Raw genomic sequence first — 10,905 nt, 5'->3', positions numbered from 1 at the left:
TCGACAGCCCACGACCGGTTTCGCCCTTCTTGGGGCTCATCAGGTAGTCGCAGTCCCCGATATCTCGAATATCGTACCAACTGAAACATGAGGCGGCCTGTGTGCAGCACATTCAGTTGTAGAACATCACAAACGCGAAATTCAGTTGAATCTCTCGTGAAAAACCAAATTGATTTGCAAATGAGTGTATTTCTCGAAAAACAGTACAATTTGGGTTCAAGTAGAACATAAGGTTGACGGAAACTCGGGGACTTTGCCTACTTGATGAGCCCCAAGAAGGGCGAAACCGGCCGTGGGCTGTCGAAGAGCCTTCAGCAACCTTGTGAGTAGTTTCCTTCATGAAATCTCACACGATTCAAATCAATGTACTTTTCCAAGCCCCCCCTGCAACAATTCTCTTCGAGGTAAGACACTGCAGAATGAATTGCTATTATCTTCACCCGTTTTCGCCCGAAGTCGATTCAGTACTGATCTAGAGGGGGCATTAAACACCGATTTGCGAACAAAGTTAACGGGGAATTCAGCTGAGTTTCTTGTTTATTATATTCTTCAAACTGATATGCTTAATACAGGTTGCATCAATTTTTATTGGAATGGCATTTAAGCTATCGAAGTATTTTACTCCACCAGGCTTCTGTAGTTCCATCTTTTCGGGAACGTCAGGTGGGCCTAGTTGTCGAATTCCCGTGTTTTGCAAGTGAAAATTCGAGGACTATATCTGCGTGATTTACCCGGTAGTGTGCTGCTGAGGTAAGTAGCATGATGTCAACGGAGATATCAGTCAAATCTGTGAAAATCCGTCTCCTCCCCATACAAAACTACGATCGTCTTAAGTTCGGTGTGTGTGTGTGGGGAGGTTGAAACACCACAATTTATGGAAAGTTACGTTACACTGCCTCTCGACTTACCCTGTCTAAACTTGGGCAACCTGGCAGTATCCCAGCCCTCATGCAGCCTTCAGGTGGCATGGCAGTTAGGCACCCAAAGGGTGCGACAGCTGAACGAAACTTTAGCGATTCGCGTTGCAACCTATCTCTGAAAAACGTGGATTGCCTCAATCAGGTGAATCAGATACCCGATTCGGTCTGAAGTAACGATTAAATTTGTTCATAGATTAGACAAATATTTCTGAAGGGATTTATGAAGCGACACTTTTTGTTGTTTACAATTTTTCCTCGGAACTAGTATGTTCCTTCAGGGTACCAAGCCATTAAGTAAAAATGTATTCGTGTACTGCACAATGAAATTACCAAGAGCTGATTAGAATAAACAACACTTGTGATTTCGTCTTTCTTATCACATACCAGACTCAACGCGTCGCTACTAACTTACTGTCAATCAATAGGTAGAAGTAGAGTAGTAGCGCTGTTTTTGAGGTGTTTCTGCGTGCACAGTATGATGCTATCAGAAACAACTGGCTGTTCACAACTAGGATAATTTCACGTGTAACCCGGAGTGTATCACACGCGATTGATTTTCTTCTTTGAGTATGTGCACACAAATGACGCAGACAGGTCACCTGAGCTTGGTGTGAAACAGTGGTTTAACTGCGTATATGATCATGTGGGTGACGCCAGCAAAAATCGACATGTACTTGAGTAGTTGTATTGTTACATCTTACGGGTCCGTTGGTCTTTCAGCAATCGGTTGAAGTTGAATCTCATAAACGAGAGATTCAGCTGGGTTTCAGGTGAGTCTCTCGAAAGAACCAAATTAGTTTGCAAATCAGTGTATATTCGATAATCTCGTGCAACTTGGTTTCAAGTAGAACATAAGGTTGACGGAAACCCGGGGACTGCGCCTACCTGATGAGTCCCAAGAAGGGCGAAACCGGTCGTGGGCTGTCGATGGATTTTCAGCAACCTTATGAGTAGTACATTACAAAGAAGCACACCATTATGTTTCACGAAGATAATTCCACTTTAAGCCACCGTCCAAATCGTCATTTAAGACTTCATATTTCAAAGTTCTTCGTTGCTGCATCAAGATTTCAGTGGAAAAATTGAGCTTACAGCTGTGATTTACCTTCGGTGCTCAGCTGCCTTGAAATCCTAAGGGAACACGAAAGTTGCAATACCGCAGGGTTGCTGAAGCCTAGGTGACATCAGAATGCGAACCTATGGACGAGGAGCTTCCAACCCATCCCGACATTTCCTTTATTCCAGAGAATGAATATGAAACACCGGACGGCAAACAGGATGAGTAAACGCGGTTTTGAGTTACACTGGATTATTGAGTACAACGGTCCAAGTATAAATGAGTATCAAACACACAAAAGTGTTTACCATAGAACCCTCGTCACTTTGACTGGATTCGACCTGCTTCTTGCGTTTTGGAACCATTTTCAACGTACTATACGTAGTATTTCCACCTGGAGAACAATTTTAGTCACCGATGGCTGCATACCGATGTATACATCAAACATGATAGCTGAGGGATCATCATGTTATTTGGCCGGGAGCACCTGAGAAGTTCGGAGCGAGATGTAAATCAAGTCTTCGGATGTTTACTTCTGAGATTTATTGCGCTTGGTGATGTACGTGTGTCGAGTACTTACAGACCAGTCTGGTAGCATGCTTTTCGGTGTTCAGTATTTCCATGTATTCACTTCTAAAGTATTCAGACTTGCGGTACATTTATACAAAACAGTACGAACCCTTTGAACTCTTCAGAGTTTATCTAAAGATGTACGTATACGCGTGGAAGCACGAGGGACGGAAAGGCAGGTGATTATGTAGGCCCCCGGACATTAATCAAAATACTCGTCTATGAATAGATGTAACCTTCCCCAAAACTTTATTGTACACACCGATCCTTCACGGTAGTGAAAGGATCCTGGGAGCCAGTCTTTTTAATGAGATCGCAAACCAGGTTTCTTCTGATAAGATTTGTTCCTGTGGGAGCCCTTCGAAGAACAATTAGGGGGTTTGATAGGTGGAGGGAGGCTAAAGCAACAAGAAATAGGAAGATATCTATGCTTTTAAGACACCTTTTTTTACACTGCATGCATTACGAATCATTTGAAAAAGATGTAGACATTCTGTTGCTGTCTAAGGTATCACTACGTTTTGCAGTTAACCTTAATTTTCCATTCTCTCTGCTATATTCTCTAGTTCGTAGCAGCCAGTGCCTGGCTGTTGTTATCAGTTTACTCACATTGACTCTAAGGATTTTAAAATTTAGCTAACTTTTTGTAACCCCTTGCTCTATCAGGCCCAGCATCTCTGTACCAGATAACTCATAGTTACTCTAGAAGGCGATCTTGTAATATTTAGTAGTCTAATAGTGAAGCACAGTAAGATACCAATTAGCACAGCGGTTTCCCCACACACTAGACAAACAAGCATTGGTTCAGCCCTGTGACACGTGAGCATCTGGTAAATCTTCATCGATCTGATCACGTGATTCTGGGTGAATGAACGGAACTGCTGCATGTCATTAGTGCTGTAACTCTGCGAAGGACTACCTGTGCTTCACTGGACCAGTTGATGAACACACATTCGAGTCTTTGCTTTTTAGGAGTGCACTTCTAGTTCAGTTATGATTGATGGAGGGTGGAGCGGGATTTCGGGTCAATACTACTAGCAATGAATGAGCAAGCAAATAAGTAGCTAAGTAAGTGGCAAGTAAGGGATTATGAGCAGTGTGCCTAGGAAGGTAGAAATCCCGTAAGTAGCCCGGGCCCTTCTTCTGACAAGTCTTTACTTCAGGTACCAATCAATGCAGGCCACGTGATGTTAACTGAAGGATAGCGGCGCAAAACTTTATCTACATGAAAATTATCCATACTAGTGAGGAGACCATTGTAGCTAAACTGCCAGCTAGTGGGTCATGGGTTCGAATCTCCAGGAGATCCGTCAGATACGCACTGCGATTATCCACAAAGACTGAACAGCCGCACAACGTTCCTGCGTTCTTCAGCACCCGCAGGGTGGACTTTCGGTTGCAACTTTGAAATCTCCTGATAATCAACAAACGGTTTAATCATGGCTGCGCATTTAATTGCCAACCTGTTTAAAAAGCGTGCCTGATGGGCTTTCAGTTCAGTCGAAGGTCAAACGAGATGACTGAGTCAACAAACCGAGTAGTAGTTACCGAGCAAGTGACGTGGGATGTTGGGAGCTGATGTCAATGTGTCCAACTCTGAGGGTTTATTTTTTTATATTGGGAAACTAACAACAGATACTTAGATACCAAACACAAGTGCAGACGCATTAATGATGCGTTCGCCATGTATGACATCTATGTATTGGGTGGACTCAGAACTGGTTCCTTTAAATCCAAACTGTAGAGGATGAAGGACTTACCCGGATGTACAAGTTGATGGCTACTTCCCATCAGATTCCTTACCAACAAAGTTACCTCAGCGAAAGGTTGAAAACGGGTAAGAAAGAATAGTATTAGTTAGTTCTTTAAATTTAATCTCCCGGAAGCCGATGATTAGCAGTTAAAAAAGTGCGCTAAAATCGGCTTTCGGAAATTGTGAACCATTTTATGGAATAGGTAGAAATATGACGGTCAGCCTTTTGACCCTTTCCCGTTTTTGCTTTTGTCGTATTCACGTGAGGACACGAAGCAAACCACAGTCGAAAATAACAGACGAACCTGTGCCTCAAATTCACACTGCTCAAGCAGTCCGACAGTGACTTTGCGTAACAGGTCAGTCGTTTATTCGACCGGCTCCCGAATATCCATCGGGTTGTCTTTGCAGTACATTTTTACTGCGACCAACAGTTTGTCGGAATTTTACTGAAGAGAGACCCCAAGACAAAATGAACTGTGTGATGGTTCATATCGAGAAAATGCGTGACCCGAATCCAACTCATCAAATATCAGCTACACACTAATCGATTTAAGAAAACTAAAACTATCATGAAGTTCGCAAAGTTGATTCCCACGTGTGCTTTCATAGCATTCAAAATCTATGGGGTGTCCTTTTCGGAAACTCGTCAGTCGGAGCTGGTGTGCAAGGAGCCTTTGTGTTCATCGGTGAAGGTAAATGCTGTTGGTTGTAAAACATCTGTCCAGCATACACCATGCTTAAAGGCACAGTTCTGTGGGTGCATCGGGGGCAGTGTCGCAATCCGAAAGCGAAATTTCGTTGTTGACGAATGGCAAGGTGACCTACAGTCCCACAAACACAGACATTAAGGTTCTCAACAGTTGCTTGCACGTTTATGCTCCTTGAAGTACTCGAAAATGTCGATGCATCAAGTAAATCTTTCCTTACTAGGCGGTGATAAATGGGAAATTGTCAACTGAGTCTTCGCCTTGTCAATGGAGCCAATATGCTGCAAATCCGAGAAGCACTGTACAGCTATTTCTTATCTGGTGCGGCTCATTAGCATTGCGCAGATCGCGAAACTTCATTAGGATGCTTCAAAACAGCGACATTTCAGCGGGTGGTGTGAACAGTTAAGCGTTCGACCAGTAGGTGATAATTAGTATTTTGATTGACTCGAAATCAGACAGGATAGAGAGCCGATTATCCCGTAGTTACGGAGACCGCATAGCATGTTTTAACAGATATTGACTGGTCTACTGAAATTTGCTCTCCACCCCATGCCCTGTCGCGGATCGGGCGCACTCATCTGGACAATGATTTGGAAGATTTGCCAGATGACTTTCCGCCGAAGATATCGTCTGAAAGTATTTTGTGATGTCCAACTGATTTTTTTGCTTGGCGCGCATCAGCATCTTTATTAGGAATCTGACCATCATTGATTGACTAGATAACTCTTTCTAACTTTTCATGGTTCTCTCGAAGGGGGACCTGATAATTACCAAGCTATGGGCCTGATTATTTTGCAACTGATACTTCTAAAACAGAACTGATCGATATATATCTTTGTAATGCACTACTCATAATGTTGCTGAAAACTCTTCGACAACCCACGACCGGTTTCGCCCTTCATTAGGCTCATCAGGTAGGCGCAGTCCCCGAGTTCCCATCAACCTTACGTTCTACTTGAAACCAAATTGCATGAAATTAGCGAATATACACTCATTCAGCTGGGTTCCCGGTGAGTCTCTCGAAAAACCAAATTGGTTCACAAATGAGTGTATATTCGCTAAGAACTGATCGATCTTGAAAAACGTTTGAAACTACCAATTACTTCAAGATTATTTTACCTTGTTTACTGAGTTTGCTCAGAGAGGTCATCTTTCAATACGCAGTTTTATACCATCTTATTCAACTAGTTTTTACGGGAACGTCATAGAAAATATCTTTTATATAAACGTGGCAATGAGATTGTGACTGAAGAAATTTCCATAATGAACGTCCAGCTCACTGCATCAAATGTTAAAATCTATTTGACCCGCCCGCATACTCCTTATCAGTCTTTTTTAGTAGGCTTCACCCGGTATCCAATCTCGACCAGCTAACTCATCTGTATTTCTGACCCTCTACCTCGCCTGCCTCTCTATCAACTTTCGTGTTCATGATGGTTAATGGGAGTTCCGAAGCAAACTTTCTTCTATTTAGTCTTATTTCTCTTTTCACCCAACGTTTCCGGATCCACCACTAACTTGTTCGTACTGGAAAGCACACTATGCAGTAAATTTCATAAACTGTGTAGTCAGAATGCACTTCAGACCTCACATGGATCAGTGGATCTTCGGTCGTTTTAGGAATACCGGACCTAGCCTAGATAGGTTGATCAGAAGCTAGCCTGTGTGACATTTCCGCAGTATATTTTGTTCCGTACAAGGTGGAGAAGGGGAATACCGGATGAAAATTACGGATTATCTCCGTTTTTTGTCACAACACTTACCCCACCATGCACAAGAGGATTATAGTTCCTGTCAAATTTGCTAGTTTATTGTGTAAGCTGGAAAGGAGGCCGGTTACCTTAGGATACTCTGGCTTACCGTCTTTATTAACAAATGTGAAAAGAGTGCTGAATAGACAGTTCATCCTCATCGCCTGTCAACCTCCATGCTCGCTCCGTAAGTTGTGTTGGAGTCACCTTCGAATCTTCGAATAGTGAACACTGACTGCAGCAGGGCCCTTAGATTGAGTCCTTTTGGGTAGGGCAACCCAATCACTGTGGTATCGGCAACTTACCATCATGTGGGTGTTGAATGAAGCAACTTGGATCCGAATCGAAATATCTCACCACATTTGACAATTATTCTTCCCACAAGAAATGTTCGAAAAGTTGCCGATAAATGCAAACGAACGAGCATTCGATAAGGGGGTGAATGACTTCCACAATTATTCAATCTGCTCGTGAGTTTTGTTGAGTCAGAGTGGAAATAGGTGGCCTAGGGTACTGTGACCACCCGAACTGCTACCTCGAATATGAGCGAGAACCTGTTGAGGACGTATTCAGTGTGTGAACTCGTTCTAAACTGACTGCTTGACGCCACACGCGTTCAGATAAACATCTGTCTCGCGTCGTAATCAGTAGAACTGGTGTAAAAATGTCTTCAGAATAGACGTTAAGTTTGGAAAAATTGTTTTTGAAAATCGATAGACGACCAACATTGAGGTTAAACACTACCGTCAAAAGTTCTTCTGAAGTGAGCATTGTATGCCTATTCTACACACCGTTCAGTGGGGAACTCCTACTTTCAATAGATTACCCTATTCCAAAAATTAACGTTTCGAAAAGATTGAATCCAATGCCTCACTACCTGCATTATCCACTTTCCACATGATTTTGCCGTAATCTGTCACTCACAATCTCTCCGCTTTCTTTGTTTCAGCCCAAGTAACTTCCGATTATGATTGACTTCCCTGGTAATTCCTTCTGCAGTTGTCTATGAGAATGCCTGAAATGCTTTCAGGTTAGTTGGATAGCACTGTGTTTACGTTGTCAACCTTCTCGTGTTTTCTACTGAATGATGAACTCTGGTTATCAAGCATGTGTTTAGAACTGTTGAGGATAAGTTATATGTTGCAACTATATTGGAAATGTTTGGAGAAAGTTTCCTTATTCGATCTCGATACACCGTCGGCTTTGCCAACATCAAACTTCGAACTATAGAAATTTTCGAAAGAAGCGGTATTGAAGTCCAGAATTTGTTTGAGTTAGAAGCCTTGTTTACTGAGGTTCTGCTCCCATTATTCCTGTTTTTTGGGGAGTGGAATCACGTTTTGAGTGTAAGGACTTATATACTCAGTTCAAATGCTTGTTAATGATTACTGTTGTACAGACAGATCTGTGGTTCACTCATGCATGTCACATGTGGGGTCACGACAGTTTCCGCACCACGGTTCACTCTTCTGCTATTCGACGTTGAACGGTACTCGTGCGACCATTGGGCACGGCAGTCCAGTGCTTATGCTCCAGCTTGGATTTGCAGAGCTGCAAAGCCAACCTCACCTCAATGGTGGTTGGTTGTCTGAAAACCAGGTTATCCCATGTCCCCATGGAAAACAGAATATCGGGCTTCCTTCCATTCGTGGAAGACAGTGTGTTCGTCAAGTTTTCAGTAAAAAAAAACAACATGACCATTGACTTTAATTCACGTAAGAGAATGATTTACATTGCCACTTTACAGCTAATTGATCTCATTCATTTTCCCGCCAGATCAGTACTGCTTATGGGACTTCAGATCGTCCATGTTGAGTGATTCTTGTGTCACCCCAGACTTCATTTGTTGAGCACTTCTTTACCGTGTTGGAGTTGACCAGCTGGATTAATAATGGGCTTTGTCCATCATAAAAGGTCTTCTCAACATTGTTCATCAGCCCAAATGAGTGAAAATCAACAGGCTCAATATTGAGTTACGTGCGAAAATTTGCACCCTGGCGTGTATGGAGGATCCACTTATGGACATCTGGTAAATTAGTCATCCCTTGAGGCGCTGAATGATGAATCCTCACCAAGACACGTGATGAACTGCTAGGACAGTCAGCAATGAGTCATCGTCATCACTGACAACATGACATTAGTGTTCAACACCGATGCTCCACTGCCGTACAACCATGATTTATTTGAAAGCCTTATTGTAAAGAAAAGAGTAAAAGTGGACATGGGAGGGGCGAAGTGGTAGCTTACCACACTCATTGCAAGGTGCCTACACCTTCAGACATTCACTCAGGCGATCTGGATAGAAACTGACAACATGAACGCCACTGACATCGGTTGGCAGCCATATCTTGTAGTGTCTCCAATCAGACACAGTGAGGATCACGGGGTCCCCGTCACGGAAGGCGAGTAGCACCGACAGCACTTTCAGCCGCCCATACAGTGTCTCTGACAATGTGGGAAAAGTCAGTCACACATTTCCGATTTACATAACAGCTTTTCGGATTGTCTGAAGTGACTGCATTCTCGGTCCGTGCAACACTGTGGACTCGTACAACACGAATGACAATAAATAACTACTCAAATAGTAGGTATCTGTCAGAATAAGAAAACAGACTTGAGAGTAGAAAAGACTGCTTCTTTATAGAGTACAGCAAGATGAAAGCCATTACATGAATGCAAAAAACTAGTCCGCTTACAACAGAGGTGAACACTGACGTGTCGGCTATACTTTGGGAACAGGTGGTGAGCCTATCGCTGTGTCTCGGTGTGAAGAAAAGTCGGAGAGATGCGTTTTATTTGGTAAAGTGGTGGACCTCATTGGACCTAACACATGTGTTCTGTTGATAGTTGGACCCATCATTTCAGAATATCGCTCAAAGTGAATTCCCTAACAAATAGTCTGGTAGGTATGCCGCTGTTTCGTATAGGTAATCGGAATACCTGTTTTAGTTCTTTCCCGTTTTTGTCGCTACGTAATGGAAAATTTCGCTTTAGTTTTTAACAGTCCATTTGGGCTATATCACGTGATACGCTAACGTTACCTGCAGATAGGACTCTCCAAATTTCTAGTAACTTCAGCGGAAGATATTGTAGTGTGCCCATTTTGGGCGGTTGACAAAAATTCGTTTCGAATATTTTCCACTTCTAAGTGGAAGTTTTCTATAAAAGTGAGTGCAGTGTCGAACTGATCCAGAGTGCTAGCGAAATACACTCATTTGCAAGCTAATTTGTTTTTTTCCAAGAGACTCACCTGAAAACCAGTTGAATCTCCCGTTTGTGATGTTTCCAGGCAATTGCATGTGTCGCACCAGACCGTCTGATATTTCGGTAGCTACGATATTCGAGATATCGAGATACACATACATTTGTAATACGCTACTCATAAGGTTGCTGAAAATTCGTCGACAGCCCACGGCCGGTTTCGCCCTTCTGGGGGCTCGTTTGTTTAGTATTTTTCTGTAGGTATTAGATAAAGCTACACCCAACACTTACTTTCACCGCTTTCTACCCAATTTTGTCAAACAAATTAGACTTTTGAGTTTATTCTTCTCGACTCTCAGGTGCCGCGATTCCTGGCTTTTGATTCCTAGTTATTCAACAACCTCAGGACAGGATGCAGTACTTTTACCAAGCTACTAAGATACTAGGAACGTATAATATACGATGGAGTCAACTGAGGCTGAGTGTAGTTTCATTTAGTTTTTTGCTGTGCCGTCACAGTTATTCGAAAATCACATTAATTCATCAATAAGACGTAGCTATTTTTGAACTCTCATGAAACAGAATTAGTTTCGCTTTTGTTTTTGCGCTTTTCAACTGTGCGTTCATATTGACTGGTACCTGGGATGTAATTGACAGATACCCATCGAAGTGAAAGTTGATTTCATGAAACTCTCAGTTGAGCTTCCATTAAACTTAATTACATAACTCTGTGCTATTTAATATTGATCAGTCTATGCTTTAATTGCTCTTCGAAAGGCGTCACCTGCTGAAGATTCTTGAAGTCTGCCTTTTTAAAGGGGCCACAGTTTGTCTAATTCAGACGTGTCGAACTCACAAAAAAAATAGACGCACGTTAATGCATTCTACCGATGGTCACATGAACAGAATTACTGTGTACAAGTGAAAACGTAGAAGTCAA

The 10,905-nt window shown here is 42.6% G+C and overlaps 1 protein-coding gene across 1 annotated transcript in view; it reads right to left on the bottom strand.

The window, feature by feature from the left end:
- T265_14680 (hypothetical protein) overlaps positions 1 to 112 on the bottom strand; it is a gene marked incomplete at both ends in the record, with an annotated part of 4,070 nt that extends 3,958 nt beyond the window's left edge. The window contains 1 exon segment of the mRNA XM_009174763.1: positions 6 to 112. Within this exon segment, the coding sequence (XP_009173027.1) occupies positions 6 to 112 (107 nt within the window).
- Between the last annotated feature and the right edge of the window lie 10,793 nt (positions 113 to 10,905).

Source organism: Opisthorchis viverrini (genome assembly GCF_000715545.1).
Source record: "Opisthorchis viverrini unplaced genomic scaffold opera_v5_239, whole genome shotgun sequence".
Lineage (NCBI taxonomy): Eukaryota > Metazoa > Platyhelminthes > Trematoda > Opisthorchiida > Opisthorchiidae > Opisthorchis > Opisthorchis viverrini.
Note: the sequence above shows the minus strand (reverse complement) of the source record. Positions and strands in the feature narration are given on the sequence as shown.